Source organism: Stegodyphus dumicola, chromosome 4 (genome assembly GCF_044657685.1).
Source record: "Stegodyphus dumicola isolate Sdum_Otavi_A_Nest chromosome 4, ASM4465768v1".
NCBI lineage: Eukaryota > Metazoa > Arthropoda > Arachnida > Araneae > Eresidae > Stegodyphus > Stegodyphus dumicola.
In genome coordinates this window covers 79,150,141-79,169,541 of record NC_140771.1, presented here as the reverse complement: position 1 = coordinate 79,169,541, position 19,401 = coordinate 79,150,141, and the positions used below count along the sequence as shown (strand labels likewise).

Below are 19,401 nucleotides of genomic sequence, written 5' to 3'. Positions count from 1 at the left end.
TCTATAGAAAATTTTTAATTCCGAGATCTGAGAAATTTTCGGCGATGTTTTTAAAACATCATCACATTGATAAATTTCATTGAAATAATGGTAATGTATTAGAATCATATTTAAAAAATAACATTAAAATAAAACATTTTTATTTTTCGCTGTCATATTATAAAGTTTCATTTTGGCAACTTATTATGCAATATTTTAAATCTGGAAAATAAACAAGGTATATAGCTACAGAGCATAATTTACGAAACAGTTCTTAGTAAAAGCAAAATTAGCTATGTAATTAATTAAAATGCCTTGTTTTTAATTTTTTTCATAGTAAGCGTTTTTCCCATGTAATTGTCTCAGATTATTCAAAATTCTCAGAATTGGCATCAGTTTTCTCTGTAAAATTAATTTTATACTTTTTCCTTCCTTTTTTTTCAAAGTATTTTTGGCTTTTTGCTGTTACAGAATTGGTTGGGATAATTTTTCTTTAGTATTTTTGACATTGCAGCATGGAAAGTTTAGAAGGATTTCAAGGCAAGATTTATAGACCCCCGATTCTAGAAGATTCGAGAAATATGTGACAAAATGAAAAGTGTCTCCATGGTATCAACATATCAACACGTAATGGATGCATTTTACAGAAAGTTTGCGATGAATTTCTTACTTTTTGGAGAACGTCTGGAAGAACAATGGAAACATAATATTTGAATGTTTTACTCCTGATACTAGAATTTTTTTAAACATGTTTATCTTTCCTTTATTTTCTCTGCTTTTCACGAGACAAAAGCATGGAAAATATAAAAATTGCTTCTAATCTTATCACTTGGGCAGGAATTACAGAAAGAGATTTTTTTATTAATAAAGAAATTGAAAACTTACAATTTAAAAGATTCATCTAATATGTCTAAATGCATCGTACACAGAGCTGGTGCTATGCATTTTCCCACCTGATGCAATCTCTGTGTAGCCTAAATTCTGCTGCCTAGTGCCCATCTAAATTCTGCTTCCAATGCCTGCTCTAAATTCTAAAAGTTTTGCCATTTCTAGATTTTGTTGTTCTGTGTGTCACTAAATTCTAAAACTTCTGCCACACCAGCTCTGTAACCGGTCTTTACCATATATATTTCATATTTCTTCTGAATGTTCATATTACTAAAGAAATAAAATTAGCCGCTTTTTCTGTACAATCTAAATGCATTTAGTGTTTTTTAGAATAACAGAAATCCTTAATTAAATCCAAAAATTCTAAAATTAAAAGGAAATACGCTGAAGAAAGAAACCGAATACATAAAGAAAATTATTCTTCAAAGATATGTTCAGTTATTATGTAAATTACCCGATTGTTTATCATTTCAGCCTTTACTATAACTTCCCATTTCTGTTTCCTCATATGATAGAGTTACTGAGCGAGATTAAATTTAAATTAAATTGTATTATCTTTGACCACTAGTCCACATTTTTAGTTAGAATTTGACTGTTCTTGTTTAATTACGTCACCGTGAGCTGTAATTGACTTTGTTAGCATCAGAACATGCCTTTATATTCTAAGTTCTTTGTCTGATATTGTAGTTACTTTCAGATACAGTGATAATTTGCTTCACGTCTATCGGAGGGGGGACTATTTAACTTTTACAAGATCAAGTAAACCCTCATCGGTACATTATGGAGAGGTTGACAAGTTAGAAGATAAAACACACAGAAAACTAGCGAGAAGATTGGTTTGCATATTGAGACAAATTTCTAATTATTGTCAGAAAAGATCGATAATTAAAGAGAAGGAAATCGATATAACTAGCTAAAATGTTTGGGAAGACTTGTTGAGACATTAGGTATTTTTGAAAGCAGGAAAGATTAAGCAATTAAAAACGCTTCGCCAGGAATCGAACCGCGGACCTCTGGAATACCGCTACCAGTGTGCAAACCACTACACCACGAAGAATCGCCAAGAAAGTGGGAAAACTACCTTATATATTCTCCCTTTTAAAGGGCGACTGGGGTTTTTAGGGGATCTAATCGCCAAATCCTTTGTGTGGAGAACCGTCATCTAACACCCATCAAGTAACACCATCAAGTAAAACTTATTCTTTGCATCTACTGAGACTTATAATATATATAAAACAACTTATCACCTCTGGTGCTTTAATGGCTTATTGGAACTTTAAAGTATATTAACTGGGTTACAACCGCTGGAACTCTACACAAAGCTATGACATTAACTGCATTAAGCAGAGCTTGACTAACTTTCAACACTTGCCAACCGTGCCTACATCAGGCCTTTCAAGTTTGTTCCAATCAGCAGGTCTCTCTATAGACAAGCAGCAGAGGGACAACATTCAGTCTTTGTTATGAATCATGCTGATTATGATCTCACTTCTCATTTTAACCTATGCCGTTTGACATAAAATCTCCCTACTATTTGCTAAACCTCTAGACTGACCAAGTATGTGACAAAATGAGACATTAAAAAAAAACAGCATAAAGCTAACTATTAGTAAAACGTAAATGTCACTTAGCTTCTTTTAAATATGTCCAACTATTGTAAGTGTAAAATATTTAATGCTACTTGATAAACTGCATGAAGTTTATTTTATTCTCAAACTTATTAATAATTATGTTAGTTAATTCATGTTCAGTAATAATGCATACTACTTAGGGATCTATTTTATTTTTAGGATGGTATTACAAAACTGAAATTCAGGCATAGAATAATATTTTTAATTAAATTTATTCAGTTCCCATTTGTTCATAGGTCCTTAATTTTTTTTCATTAATGGTCCTTAAAAGTACTTAATTTCCGTATGCAGAAATGTGTACGAACCCTGATAGAAGACCCACACTTATTTATGTAGTGCCAAGAAACCTTTTTCCTTCTGAATTATTAAAAATGCATAAAATAATTTTATTAATTCGTATGTATTTAAAAACTGCTATTCTGTTTCTCATAGGCTGAATATAACCTTTAATTACTCTAAAGCAATTTTTAAATTAAACATCTTGTTACTTTTCCTCCTTTTAGCAATATGATTATTTTATTGTGGAATTTGCTTCCTGTATAACTTTGATTAAATGGTGTATTTTAATTTAAAATTGAATACTTGCTTAATAGCCTGCTATTAGGAAACTTTCAGTTACACATTAGCAATACAAACAGTAAATTTGAATGATAAACTGAAACTAAATCATTTAAAGAGATCTAACTTACTTTATAAGAGCCAACAAGATAAAAAGAGCAATGGCAAAAAGTTGGAAGTCGCATGACAAATACCAAGAATGTTCCAAACACTGAAAAGAAATTATAAGCAAATAATTTATAAATAAAAAACAACTCAAAGAAAGAAGCCTATATAATGCTTTTGCGATTATTATATGAACACATATGGATATTTTTAAAACAATTTTTAAAGTGTTTTTAAAAAGTCCCTATTTTTGATTAATCACTAGATTCACAGAGTTTCACAGTTTTAAAGAGTTTGTTCAGATAATAATTTTAAAGTACATTTTGATAACTAATATTTAGATGCTTTCTCTAAAATCTTTTAAATATCTTGCATTTATGAATGACCTGAGTATTTTTAACATCAGTTTCAGAATGTTCTATGAAATTTTAAATAAACCGATTGAATTTATTTTGTTTATTTTTCTTTGTTACAATTTCTTCATATGCATTTTTTCCTATGCATTTATTAATATGCATTCTTTTATTTGTACTATATGATTTCATGAGCTTATATTTAATTTTAATTGACCTTAATGATTGTTGTAGTTCTCCCCTCTCTTCTAGTTTCAGTCAATAGTTTTCTAAATTTATGGAAGAGATATTTTTTATTTGCAACTTATTTTTATACCGAAATTTAATTTGCAGTTTTTATATTCTTAGTATTATATTAATTAATTAATTACATAACTACATTAATTATGTAACTAGCACTAGGATAATCAGCTTAATTATTAAAGGATATTAGAAAAGATAAAATGTAATTTGCAAGTAAGTCCACTTGGATGGCATATTTATTATTTTATTTGGCATATTTATTATCCATACTTTTCTAAATTTATGGAAGAGATATTTTTTATTTGCAACTTATTTTTATACCGAAATTTAATTTGCAGTTTTTATATTCTTAGTATTATATTAATTAATTAATTACATAACTACATTAATTATGTATGTAACTAGCACTAGGATAATCAGCTTAATTATTAAAGGATATTAGAAAAGATAAAATATAATTTGCAAGTAAGTCCACTTGGATGGCATATTTATTATTTTATTTGGCATATTTATTATCCAAATTTATTATTTTGGGACGTGATATTTTATTTATATGGAAAGGATTTATTTCATTTTTAGAGACAACTGGAATTTAAGATCTCTTTTACACTACACAGTAGCATGCTTACTTATTTTATATCAAGAAAGTTATTTTTTTGGAAGGGATTGTTATAAATACACCAAAAATAATTCTAGAAATTTGTAAGTATAAAAAAAATGCTATGTTTCTAACATGAGTTTGATCACGCTGATATAATTTAGTTTTCAGCAGTTACAGTTCAATAACTAGAAAAATTAGCTAGCTAAAATTAGAAAATAGTAAATTATAATTGTCTAGAACAGACATCGATATTTATTTGGTAAGCTTATTTATTTTGCCCTTTTAAAAAATGCTAACAAAATAATTTTTTTATTTGTAAATATTAACAAGCTGCTGATTTATTAATTTTTCTACATTATTTTTTATTTTACTAGAATACTTATTTCGGAATAGAGTAATTATAGTTAAATGGCTAGAAAGCTGCCTAATTAAGAGCTAGAAAATTATGAATTGTAGCATTTTAGTATTTGTTTTAGAAGTTTAGCATTGCATGCTTTGATATTTATAAAGTTATTGAAACTTTTAAACTGAAAGAAATTTCTGCTACAGGCGGATATGTTTGCAATATCATTTGTATAAATATTATACAGAAATTTTTGTTCTATTTGATTTTGCATTTTTGAATTTAAGCAGAATTAAGAATGGCGAAAAATTTACCTAATTTGAATAATTACAGATTCAACACAAGATTCTCCCTTATCTCTTAATTACATTTAGAATCATATTCAAATCGAAGTTCTTATGTGAAATTTTATTTGCGTTCATATGTTCATATGTTTGCTTTGTTTATATGCTTTATTAATGTTAAGATTCAAAATAAAGAAGTTTAGTAAAGTAACTCAACATATAACTATCTGCTTTGCACAAGCATTGTAATACCTACCCTCTGTACGGGTGTAGTTACGAAGTTATTAATGAAAAGGATGTTAGTCCACCAGTTTTGTTTACAAGATTCCACAACAGGGTCCACTGTTTCATTCCAGAATGGACCGGAACCTAAGTGCGAAAGCAGCAGGGTTGCTCCGATTACCATCATATAAGGAGGTAACACCCTAGTATTTAAAAAAAAAAAAAAAATTAAGTATCAAAAGATATCAGCTTACATTATTGCTCGGAAGTTTATGTAATACACAAAGGCCAATATGTGACAGACTTCATATTAAAATAGAACTGATGAAAAGCCTTAGTACTCTTGCTCTTTCACACAGAACAGTGAACAAAAGAACAGTTGTTCACATATGGTATGGTTACACTAACATCTACTATTTCTTATGCAACTAGAACTCATAAAATTATAATATAGAAGGGACTTTTCTCTGTGAAAAAAAAAAAAAAAAAAAGAGAATAATTCTTTGCAGTGCGCTCTCTGTGCAAAGAATTCTCAACTATGAAAAGAAAGTAATTTTTTGCACAGTATAGCGTTCATTATGTGAGACGCTGTCTCCTATACCTTACTTATAAAAACAATTTCATCGTTCCGGAGCCCGAATAAAAGCACGAAACATTGTAAAACATTTCAGAGAAAAAAAATAAATATAACAATGGACAAGAGTTTACTAATTTATTATTTAAAAAATATTTACACGCATTTTGTATGTACAGTGCAGGGGGGAAAGGTGGACAGTTCTATTCTCCCGTTCTACTTAGGCCGATTGACGAAATTCAAATTGCGTTTTCATGTCTCGAAAGCGCGACTTAGGATGTATATCAGATTTATATATAGCACTGTTCTAATATAGGTTTTTGACACAAAATCAGATATTTTCTGAAATAGCATGCCATTTTTTTCATATTTCGATTCTACTACTCAAATTATGCCTAAATAATAAATTTTGTAAAATGGGGTGCGTAATTTATGGAGAAATTTAAAAATTTATCTTGGTGTAGTTTTTCAGTTTGCGCCAAGAATAATTAACTTGGCAAACATCTTAAATTAATGCAACCTATTTTCCTTTCCTTTTTTTCCATTGTAAACGAGCGGGAAAAAGTCGTCGTTCATTATTTCAAATAATCCTAACAAAGTGCGTAAACCACATTTGGCTGTATTATCGCTTATAACAAATATGCTAAATTAAAAAAATGCACCAATATGTAAATTCACGTATATCCTAGGAAATTTTCAATAAAAAACTCTAATTTTTTGCATGTATACTTAGAAATGCATATGCTTTAAGATGACAGTAAAATTTTTGTAGGTATAATTAAAAATGTTTTTCGAAAAATTTATAAAAATTATTTAAAAATACAAATTTAAAAAATAAATCATAAGAAATGGGTGAATTTTATTTGGAATGAACCTAAATTTTGAATTCTGGAAGAAGGAATCAAGAAAATTTAATAAAAATATGTCAAATTCAATTAACATTGAGGAACTAAATTTTTGACAGCTAATTTTTTAAAAACAACTCGTGCGATTTTTACAAAATTTGGCAGTTTGTCATAATTTGAGTAGTAGAATTGAAATATGGAAAACGAATTAGCATGTCGTTTCAGAAAAAGTCCGATTTTTTTATCAAAATAGCTATATTACAACAATGCCATGTATAAATCTAGTACATATGCTAAGTCGCGCTTTCGAGACATGAAAAACGCAGTTTGAATTTCGTCAATCAGCCCAGTATAAAGGGGGATATAGGAACCGTTCCCCCCTTTTTTGTGCAGTGTAGTACACCGTAGTTTTACTATGTATAGTTTATATACAATGTACAGTTTATTTTATATACTGCTTTTTACCTTTCTGTACAAGTGCATTTGTTTTTCTTTGAAGGTCCAGGTTTTAAGAAATTTTCTAAACTAGTCATTCTGTTTTTTCCGGATGGTTCTTATGTAACCTGTATCATTAACATTGAACAGGTCAAATGAATTGAAGGAGTCTTTACCATTCTCGTAATCTTCGTTTATCGAAATACCACAGCACTCCTCTAACCTGAATCTCTTTCAACTTTTACTTTCAGAGCAAAATTTCTCTTTAAAAAACCTGGAACTAGTCTCCGTTTGAAGAACCTTGGTAGCTGCAGATGGCATAGACCACTTGTGGTCTCCTTCTCTTCACTAAAAGAAACTTCTCGCTGACCTGCTCCATAATTCTCAATCAATAAAGGCTAGCAGTTTTCCCGTAATTCTATTAATTATTTTTGTTTATACCGACTGTATTCACTATAAAGAAAAACTAACGCGTAGTTTGTAATGTGGAACATATTTCTGTCCTTCCACGTGAACATTTGTTATAAAAGGCACCACCGTTGTCAGTATTCCTCCTCTGTTTTCTCTCATATTCACTTTACACATAGAGAAAACTATGAAAACCAACCACGCAGCCATTTTGTTCGTCTGAGATCGAACCCGAGTCAAACATCCAGTAGTCAGCATTCTTAACTACTTGGCCACTAGTGGAGTCCTATATTGTTTGGAAGAATAAAACTTATTCTCTCAAAGTCTAATTAGTCACTAAACTGACAGCATGATATTTAAGAGCATAGGTAATCATACTGAAACTATTGGGATAAAATCATACGAATTAAGCGTGATTACATTATCTATTAACGCCAGAAGTTTATTTCTAAGAGATTCCCTTTTCTTCTTTCCTAAAATTTCGATATCTCGGCAGGACTTCAATTTTGTTTGCTTCAAAATAGAATCATATATTAGATACTTTCATATTCAATTTTTAAGTTTATGTTTATGAATAACGGTGCATAATAAGATTAAGATATTTATATACAAGTTAACTTGATAAAAAAGTAAGATCAGTGAACTGCAGTGCAGTTAAAACTTTGCTCACGAAAGCCTCACTTCACGAACAGTTTTGTTAACGAACAAATTATCTGAACAAAAAACTTCTCAAACAACGAACGATGTCTCAAATTACGGACATTCAAGTCGGGAAGATATGATTTTCAAAGGGGCATTGAGGAAACATCTGACACCAAATTAATATTAAGGTACTTCTTGAAACGTCATTTTAATACTTTCTGTTACGTAACTTTCATTAGCAAAGTTTGGCAGCAAGTGACAGTTCTGCATGGAAGAAAACCAGTCTGGATTGCAGGCAGAATCTTTGAGTAACTAGGACTTTTTTCTTTTCTATGATATCTATTTCATATTAGTGATAGTTAGGACTTTTTTCCTGATCTATGATATTATACCTCAAGACAAAGCCTCAGTCTAGGACAGTGTTTCCTAAACTTTTCTCATCCCGAAACACTTTCAGTTCTAAAATTTTTAAGGAATCTAGAATAAATTTGGCTTACACACACACATACAAATTAAATTTCTAATACGTTATAGACATATATTCCAATTTTTATATCATAACTATAAAAGAAATATTTACAATTTTTAATTTTACAGACATATAAAACTAATAAATGAAATAAATGATATAAAAGAACTAAAACCTTTTCAGTTTTCAGTGACTTTTACCATACACATTTTACATGATATCTATATCTTCGAATGTCAGACTGATCAGTTTTCAATTACTTCGATGTTTATGGACTACAGAGCATTTTAAAGTAAAGCGCAACGTTAGAAACGGATTTCTTCTATCAGAGGCAGAATCAAGTTTATTTCTATATTTACATTTTGTTGCAGCTTAATGTAAAAAAAAAAAAAAAAACTTGTGAAAAGGCTGCCCTCGGACAGATACGTTGCCACAAAAGGAAACAAAATAACAAAGTAATTAGTTTGGATATGTTAGGATATTCTTCAGCTAAACATTCACAAAATTAATTAAATGGTAGTTTTTTAAATCTTAAGTTTAGACAAACCGACAACCTGGTGCTTGGCATAGATTTGGAGAAAGCATGTATTTTGCAGGAAACTCTTCTAGTTCTGTTCGTTTACTCACCTGAATTATTTTGTTCTCTGGATTTCCGTTTCACATTGTTGCTTCTTCATTTTCGGAAGTTAGTTAGGCTTTCTTTTCTGTTGTTTCAAATAATTTGAAGTTTTACTTTGTCCTAGTCTCTCCTTTCTTAATTCTTTAAATGTTCGTTTTAGGCAAGAATTACTTGCCAAATAATTTAATAGTTTGGAAATCATTGCGTTCTATCTGTCAAGTTAGCTGTCGTGAAAGGATTTCAAATTCAAGATATATGAATTATTATTTACTAAGGTACAGTGTACTTTTAACGATTAAAAAGAATACTTTTTTTTAAGTTAGAATTAGTCAGAAATTCGTATTTACTTGCCGACATCAAAAAAGAGATACAATTAAAAAAAAAAGGGGGGGAGAGGAAATCTAAAGAAAACTATTCCTTTTAAAAAACTTTTAAAAAATTATAAAAGGACGCTGAAACACTTATTCTCAGAAGTGACGCTGATACACTTCTACACAGAAGTGACGCTGATACACTCCTTCACAGAACTGATGCTGAAAACATTTCTTCACAGAAGTGACTTTGAAATACTTCTTTATTTCTCAGAAACACTAATAGAAATGTATGCCGCGTGTATTATTTGTGTATAAAGTACTAACCACATGAGGTTTAGGAACGGATTAATACATTTTTCATGATTTTCTGTGGAAACATTGCTTTGGCTTACGAATATTTCGGTCGGCAAACGGCCTTTTTGAACGAATTAAGTTTGCGAACTAACTTTGAGTAAAACTTATCTCAAGGAAAATTCAGTTAAAAGATTCTTACGTTTTTTTAGAGAAATTTACACAAACAAATAATAATAGAATTTCATTAATAGTTTCATAATAGCCACGATAATAAGACTTACCTTATGAGCCTTCGTATAAATAACCGAGGAATACTGTAGTATCCATGTTGGCTTGCACTTTGTAATGTCAAATAGGAGAGTAATACTGCACTGAAAAATGAACAATTCATATAATTTACTTTTTCTAAGCAGAAACCAATGAAATGCTTTTTCTCCTTATGATGTTCAATGAAACTAATTTTCAGAAATTTTATTTAAAACATTCAGTTATTTTCGTTTTAAAAAAACTTGCTTTTATATCAGTTGTTATACGTTGACCATCTTTTTTTCACTTGATAATAATCATTTAAAAAAATATGATGTGTACACCAAATGACTTCCTTGTGCTAAATATTAAATTATATGCATTTTTCTTGCATTTTATTTAAATTTATTGGATTGAATTAAATCTACTTCTTCAATAGCTCATAAACCACAATAGAATAAATTCACTTTGAAATTCACTATCTTTGTTTACCATAGCGACACACTGTAAAACAAAGGTCGCTCTTTAACAGGCAGAGGTTTTGTAAAGTTACAGAAATTAAAATGTTACATGAGAATTTCCTGTAACGTAAACAGTCTGAAATGAATTAGTGTCTATTCTCTATTCGAATTATTCTATATATCTTATTCTATATCTAGAAATGGCATCACTAATTATCTCTCCCGCTGGAAAACATTTCTTCTGATATAGAGAGAGGAGGAGAATTGCGTTTTTTTTTTTTTTTTTTTTTTTTTTTTCTTGAATCATTATGTCTGAATTTTTAGATCATTAAATTTTAAAAATCATAAACGTCAAATAATCTAAAAAAATCAGGCGATTTTCAAAAATTCGTCAAAAAATAAGAAATGTCGTTAAAATTTCCAAGAAACTTTCATTTAAAAGATTTTGTTTGGCTGTACTCGATGTGCAAACAGTAAATTGAGATTTTTAGTTTGTTCAATAAACGCAGATATACCGAAAAATCGTTTCAAAATCAATTAAAAGGATCTAAATCGATTTAAAAAAACTACCTCACAACATTGCATTTCTTCCACAAACAGTATGTGTGCAAAATTTAAAATCGTTAACTTATCAGAAACTAGATCAAAACCTGATGACAAACTTCTGATCATAGAGACAATCACGACGAGTGCAATAAATAAAAGCTTTTAAAATATGCGAAGATCCTTGCAAATAATTTGTCATTCGTGAGGATACTTCTCAGAAGTACGGGATGGTTTTTTTGTGTGCATAAATTTACACCTTCACTATTCTTTATTAACTGCTGTACCCAGAAAAACCAGTTTCAACAATTTGGATATGCCAGGATCATTCATTACCTTTTCTTTCTACATTCACTTTAAGTGGTTACGTACCTTATAAAAAAGAAAGTATCGATGGATACCGTTGAATTCACGATGACCTGGAAAAGAAAGCCTTCGGCAAAGGCACTCGCTTCAGAAAGATTACCTGAAAGAGGTAATAGAGAAAAAAAAATGTTATTTTTTTTATATGAAGGAAAAACTTTCTTTAGAAATGCTTTATAATTTCCTTAAATATAAAGAAAGAAATCTTTTAAATGAATATTAGCTGTTTAAATAATTAAAGTGATAATACTGGACAATTTTCTAAAATAACAAACTTAAATAATTTCGAAAATGTGATCACTTATTTACAATAAAGTTTTAAAAATGAATTTTAGTTAAAAAATTAAGATGTTAATGTCTGGTAGAATTTTAGGAGATGAAAAATGTATAGTTCTAGCAAATTTAAACTAGAACAACAGTACCCGTTAGCAAATTTTAAAAAATAATAATTGTAAAAATTCTAAGCTAGTCAAAAATCCATCTTTGAAACGGTGCAGCTTTGAATGAAATTCTATTAATTTCAAAGGCTAAAAGACATGTGCCCCTCTTCTTCAATTCTTCAGCAGCAACGTATTTTGCAAATGTGGGAAAAGCACATATTTATATTAAATATACAAACATATTTATATTAAAATCATAAAACGTAATAAAGCGAAAACAAACATAGTGCCCTCTGTAGAGGAAAACAGTAATAAAACGTGCAAAGGCTAAGATATGAGAATTTTGATAGTGGTGGAAGGAGCTGGATTAGAATTATTATCATTAACTACAGAAGATCAGTTTTCGTCAATGTGAAAGGCTTCGAGGAAATCCGCTTTAAAAACCAAAAAGGTTACGTGGATAATTTTTTCAAAGCCACAGTCAAAATTTCAGTTAAATGATCAGCTATTATAGCTCTCTGGGATTTGTTTATTTTTGATCGAATAACGGATTTATGTTATTCGATGTAAAATTAAAACACCCTTTTAATTTGGCTTCCAAATCACATTGAAAGTTATTAATAACAGTAATTGCAATGCATTCCTTCGCAAAGTTTTCAAAATGATAAACCCCTGTAATATCTTAGCCTCCTTATCTTTCATTACTGTTTTTCTCGACAGATAGCGCTATATTAATCTCATCTTCTTTCCCCGCATTGATGATCCTACTTTTTTTGTACGCTTGACTGAAATTGCAAGCGAACCCCTTCATAACAAAAAAATATTGCCTTACTTATGCTAGACACGGCGAAAGCATTCGACCGCGTCTGGCATGAGGACATCATTTATAAATTAATCCAAATGAGCCTTGATACAGAAATAATTCCCTAATAATATTTTTACGACCTACAGAAATTTTCCGTAGTCTAAGGAAATTACCGCTTTAACATCAGACCGATCAGGGTAGGTGTTCCTTAGGGATCCATTCTCGGCCCCATTTTATTCCTTTTCTATGCTGCTGATTTTCACATGGATAATGTAAACCAACTCTACTTTCTTGGATACTTCGAGGATAACACGGCCGTTCTCGAAAAATCAACTAATGTTAATCATGCAACCAAAAGGTTCCAGCATCAATTACGCAAAACAGAGGTCTTGTACACATCCTGAAGAATAGCTATAACCGCACAAAACTATTCATTATTAAAAAGAAAAAGCCAAGGTCAAGACTACTCGAAAAGCGTAAATTTTTCAATGAAGTTGTACCTCAAATCAAGAAAACTAAGTGTCTGGGTATTATGTTTAACAAAAAATTAAAATCGAATGATGGTAAAAATAATGTTGAAAATAAAGCAGGCAAAGTTATTAATAGTTTACTTCCCTCAACTGGAAAATACTCAAGTCTGGACCTTTAGTAATAACATCAGTCGTAAAGACAAGTGTTAGTTTATGCCTTGTGTGCATAGACAACTGCCACATAAAATGATCTCCAAAGTTGTCTGTCTCCGCGGAACAGTGTTTGGTACACTAGGTTACCTGAGCGACAAGGCTCTACCCCTTGTAGAACAGTTTGCGAATTGCGAATGGTATGATGAAATAACCTAAAATATATTTGAGGTAATTTGTTTTTTCTAATAAAGTTTTTAAAATGAATAATTAATAATTTAGAATTCCTATTTAAGCCAGAAGTTAGGAAATTCTAATTAAAGTGTTAAGCAATGTCAAATGAAGGCAGGCCAGAAGTCGTCGAGCTGGTGAGCTTGAGGATAAAGGCAAGGTTAGGCGAACACTGGTAATTTGAATCCGATAAGAAAGACATAAAGAACGTAAGACTAACAAGAATGCATAGCAAATACAATAAGAGAATATTAACATAAACAGTAAAGGCATTATAATAAATATTACATAATATATAAATTCAGTTGAGCCATGGGCATGTCCATATTTGCTAGGTCATTGTAGTCATAATTGCAAATCTTAATGACCAAGTTGTTAATTGTTTTCTGCCTTTCATGAAAGCTTTTAGCAAGTTTCTAATAATGTGAGCGTAGTTGCTCCATAGCCAGTTCTTCATAAATTCTATTGTTGCGAATACACCACTCCGCTTTAACTATTTGCCTAAGAACAGAATTTTGGCAAGTCTATAATTTTTTCCTATTACATTCTTTGGTACAGGCCCAAACTGGACTAGCATAACATAGTAATAGACGGAGAACGGACTTATAAATGAGTAACTTGTTGTCAATAGATAAAACACTGTTTCGAGCAATTAAAGGGTCTAGTTTAGATTTACGTTGTGTGGTGTGGTGTATTTAATTATGGCAAAGCACTCTAGGGCTATCTGCCTAAGGGGAAGGATGCCTTCGTGGAGGACTTTCTAAGGGGAACTGGCTCGTATACACGTTACACATGGGGAAAACCACGATAACACCCATGCAGCCAGCCCGTTCGCGGGATTCGAACCTCGGACCGAACTACCAATGTTCAGCGACTTTACCGCTCGACCGCTGATGGGCCCCGTTTAGGTTTACGAATTCGAAACTTTTGGATAATAGATGTAATGTGTGGGGCCCATGTAAGAGCTTTTGTCTCCAAAGATGTAAAGAGGTTAAAATCGCTACATCCGCATCACTACCAATGCCCATTACTATGTCAGAAATCAAAAGGTTCATGGAGATATAACAGGGAGATCGGAAAGTAATGTCGCTTTCTTACATTAAATTCAAACGAATAAATTTGAATTTAATGTTTTTATTTTTAATCAATAATATAATCACCCTTGTTATCAGCAACCTTTGCCATCTAGTATGCCGATTTCAATCCCAGATCGATAAAAATCAATTGGTTTTTGAGTTAAGTATCTCGAGATAGCATTTTGGACATCATCCAAATTTTCAAATTTTTGTCACTAAGAAAATGTTGTAGGGATCGGAATAAATGAAAATCGGTGGGTGCGATATCGGGCGAATATGGTGGGCGAGGCAGTGCCTCCCCCCCAATTCATTATATTTTTCCAGTGTTCGTCTTGTACAGTGCTGTCTTTCATTGTCGTGTTGCAGAATGACGCCTTTTCCGTTGACAATCGCCAGATATTTTTCGATTAAAGATTGGTTCACTAGATCCAATTGTTCACAATTAAGGTCTAATTAACAGTTTTTCCAGGTTTCAGCAATTCAAAATGAACAATTCCGTGAATACTCCATCAAACACCCAGAAGCGCCTTTTCGGGATGTAAACCCCTGCCTTTTGAGTTTTGGATTATCATTTAGGACTTATTTTTTGTCTCCACTAATCAAACGATCAACAAACGGTTCTGTATGGGGCCGTTGAAGCAATACGTTGCATGTGATGGATAGGTTGGCTTTGTTCTTTTCGGACAGATTATGGGGGACTCAAACACCTGCTTTGCTTATTTTTCCATTCTGATTTAAATGTTCTTGGATGGTCGACTAAGGTTGGTTAAGAGTGTTTGACATCGATTTGCTTCCACTTCTGCCCTTAGCATGTTGTTGTCGACATGCGCAGAAACGACATTATTTTCCAGTCCCCCTATTAAATAAGACACTATTTAAACATATCTGAACAAAATAAACACAAAATTTTATGATAATGCACTTGGCTGCGAGCATCTAAACGCTTTGGATCTTTTCAACTATGAAATTCTAAAGAGGTCTTAGACTATCTGCAGCGCACACCTGAGAACATACGATAATTTTACCGCTTAAAATTCTATTAGCTAATTTACCTGCAAGTTTTCGCATTTTAGCACTTTGTAAACAGCACCTGTACATAGCATTCATATTTAATTTTTTTACTATATTTATATTTAAATTTTCGTTTACTATGTTTATTGTTTACGACTATACTATGTATTGCATTGTTGTATTTTGTCACTGAATTATATTTCAAACTCATGATTTAGTGCTCAAGCACGGCGTTTACTAATTTTGTGACTTTGCTTTGCTGCTTCTACGTACTCCAGCCCATTCTAGTCTGATTTACGATGTCTTGATTGTTCTTCGATCCTTCTGGCTCTCTTTCTTTCCCCTTTTCCTTCTTACGGAGATTTCCCTTAAAGGACCATCGAGCATGACAATTTTTTGTGATGTTTCTTAATGACCTTTTTTCCCATCAGCGGCTGAACACTGGTAGTTCGGTTCGGAGTTCGAATGCCAGCGAACGGGCTTGCTGCATGGGCGTTTTCGTGTTTTCCTCATATGTGATGTGGATACTGGCCAGTTTCCCTTAAGACCACTATGGGGCATCCCTCCATCCATGTAGTGCCTGGAGAAGTACGTAATTAATAACAAAATGGCCCTATTTGTTTTCCGCGACCTCATTTAATTTGACTCGACTTGACTCGCCTTTGAGATGCGGAATCTAAAATTTTGAAGTGCTTCTCGCAGATCTGGAATAACATCACTTCTACTACCAACTCTCATTGCCTACTAAATTCGCTTTCGTTTACGCCCATTGGCTGCCAGTCACACTACCACATCATACCGGCTGCCACTTTGATCGTCAAACCTATGAAGCAAGGGCCTCTTTTCTGATTACATTTATGGACATCCCATTAAGTAACACCCTTTGAGGTTTTGTATACTTGGTTACTCTATTCGTGTCTATTTCAAATGCCAGTAATAGCGTCCAAAAATGCACATTGAAACTGGTCTACAAGAAGTATCAAATTATTCCACCTTTTCAAAAATATTTTGATCCTGAAGAAGACACTTATGTCTAATCTCCGTCTAAATTGGTAGAATTTTATCAAATCTGCGTTATTGTGTTGTGTTCTTTTTAAATTTGAATTAGAGTGTTTGAATTAGATCTAAATGCCAACCTGAAACGGAGAAGTAGTAAACACTGTATACAACGTACGGACCGCAATACTAATAATGATTTACCATACATCTGTACATTGCTGTTGAAGTACGTGTGACCAAGCACTAACCATCCCATTCCAAAGAATCTCATTCCATGGAGTGAATTGAGACCATTTTGGGCGCCATCCGTATTCAACAGAAGATTGGCATTCGTGTTGAGTGAGAAAGAAAGGAGGAATTTTGCGACTGCATCTAAAAAAGATGAAAAAAACTGAAAACATCTAAAAAAAAAATCTAAAAACATTTAAACATTGCAATCCTTAAACATTGTTAACATGGTCTTATTATAGGGAAATAGCATATTACATAAAATTATCAAATTAAATCGATATGTCGGTATAAAGTGGTGCAAAAAATCTATAGTATACAAGCAAATTGTACAGTAACTTGAGATGCAAAATTAACCATCGAAATGAATTATTCAATCCTTTTGAAATAATTGTTGAAACCGAAAATAAGATTTAAAATAATTGTTCAATGTTAGAATAGCATTTATTATCTTTGAACTATAATTTGTTAACATAGCCCTTATATTTTTAACAGGTATATCCTTATTACGTTTCAAGAATAGCACAACAATGTGCAGCTAAGGACAGGGTAAGTTCCTTTCAGCAGATTCTCCAGTTTAACACTCCTTACGGAGGCCAATCTTTTTTGGCCAATTATTCTTTTCAATCTTTTTGTGTCAATACTAATTTACGTAACAATTTCTTTGAGGTATAGTAGCCAGATGCTTTAAGATCATTGAATGCTCTTAGTTCGACTCGGTTTGATTCCAGGCTAACGTGTTGGGTGTATGATTGCTTTTGATTATTTAACGTGAATACGAGGCAGTCTCCCTTAGAAAGTTCTCCACGAAGCCATCCATATCCTTGGGCAAATAACCCTTGTATTCTTTGCCGTATTCAAATAACCTAACTCAGAGGCAGCGTTAACGTCTGACAAAGCGACACGTAATGATTCAGCCTTCATGTATCTGATATAAGCACTATCTGAAGAGGCTACACTCATATTATTATATATCATATCGACATTTTCTTCGAGACAGAATCATTATAACTGTTTATTATATTGGATATTTCTGTTGAAGAAAGCAAATATTGATTGAAAGTCTTATGGTTAACCAGTTCAAACTGAGTGTTCTATCGAAAAATGTACTTTAGCCACACTTTCTGAAGAAGAAATTTGGCGAATAGCTTAAGGCAGCCAAAGATCAGCTTCTTGTAGAGAACTCCTCTAGTGTGGAAAGAAATGAAGAGAAATGAAGAAGATTTAATTAATATTGTTTGATGTAAAGGTGCCGCAGCATCTATGCCAAAACAAGTCTGTGAGCGTCTCTCTGTGGCAATATTTGCTCCAGAACGGTAGGGATTTGAATTTCGAGAGAAGTCCCCTCCCCCTCTCCGGGTTCCAAAAGTTCGTGAGAAGCCATTTCCAACATTCTCATATTCGTACGACTTTAATTAGCGGAGATATTAATTAAAAACTCTAAAAACGCTAATTTTCGCCCTCATTTTTTCGAGTGGCAACAGTCTCACACGCTGGAGATAAAAATCTGTTTTATTTAGAGAAGTGTCAAAGATCACTGTTCGCTTTCAAATCGTTGAGTTTGTTAATAAATCATTTCTGAATTTTGCAAATTATGAAATAAAAATAGCATTGCCAAAAATTAAATATATTATTCCCGATTCCAAAACTTCGTGGGAGCTTTACCGACCATTCTCATCTTTGTACAACTTTAATCAACCGAGATATTAATTAAAAACTCTGAACTAATTTTAGCGCTCATTTTCCCGAATGGCAACGCAACATCAACATAATTTAATCCCTTTTAAAGCAAAAAATGCACAATTTACTAACATACGAAAATAAAAAATCAGAGCTCACCGAGTCGGGTGAGAGAGTAGCATTTATATATATATATATGTCTGGTGCTCCCGACTGGAACAAAAAAGGGAGGTATGCAACTACATAGCAATCCTACATAAAAAATTTCAACATTCTACGGCTAATAGTTTTTGAGTTATTGTTGTTGACTAATGCTCACTTCTTCAGCCCAGTTTTTGAGTAATAAAAGATACATACATACGTAAGTACTACGTACATACAGATGTCACGAAAAATTAGCTTTTGAATATATTTTAAATATCTTTTACAATCCTTTTTGGAAAAATAGGTCCTTTATTCTATTTGAAAGTACGGATGTCATGCCAAAAAAATCGTTCACTCATTAATATGGATTCGAGAGCGTCAGAATGGTTATTTTCGTTGGTTTATGATACCCGAAATTTTTGTCGATTACAATACTTCCTTGACTTCGTATAAGGAAGTAAAAATGGCTGTATATTCTTAAAGCGAAAAGGGTTGTAAAAATAAAAGTCGATAATAATTTTAACATAAAACACAAGTACCTGAGAACTGAAACATTGATTGTCCATATTTTACAATTTCGATTGCAGTTAATACACGAAATAATTCCACTTACTACTAAGACATCGACCAACAGCTTTCGTTTTGTGAAAAATTTCTCTCACGGTGTCCACGGAAGTGCCAAATATCACAAATGCAAGAAGAACTCCAACAATGCATCTGAAATTAAACATTTGCATATCAATAAATAGGAAATATTATGAAATTTAGTTTTAGTAATAAATATCTTATTTTAAAAAAACTCTTAGT

General features: G+C 31.8%; 1 protein-coding gene across 1 annotated transcript in view; it reads right to left on the bottom strand.

Annotated features, from left to right (window-relative positions):
• Positions 1–19,401, bottom strand: part of LOC118202179 (O-acyltransferase like protein-like) — a 151,497-nt gene that overhangs the window by 21,441 nt on the left and 110,655 nt on the right. Inside the window, exons 6-11 of the mRNA XM_035374331.2 lie at positions 19,208–19,311; positions 16,744–16,914; positions 11,430–11,523; positions 10,089–10,178; positions 5,242–5,410; positions 3,188–3,267 (exon numbers count right to left, since the gene is read on the bottom strand). Of these exons, the coding sequence (XP_035230222.2) occupies positions 3,188–3,267; positions 5,242–5,410; positions 10,089–10,178; positions 11,430–11,523; positions 16,744–16,914; positions 19,208–19,311 (708 nt within the window). The remainder of the gene's footprint in view (positions 1–3,187; positions 3,268–5,241; positions 5,411–10,088; positions 10,179–11,429; positions 11,524–16,743; positions 16,915–19,207; positions 19,312–19,401) is intronic.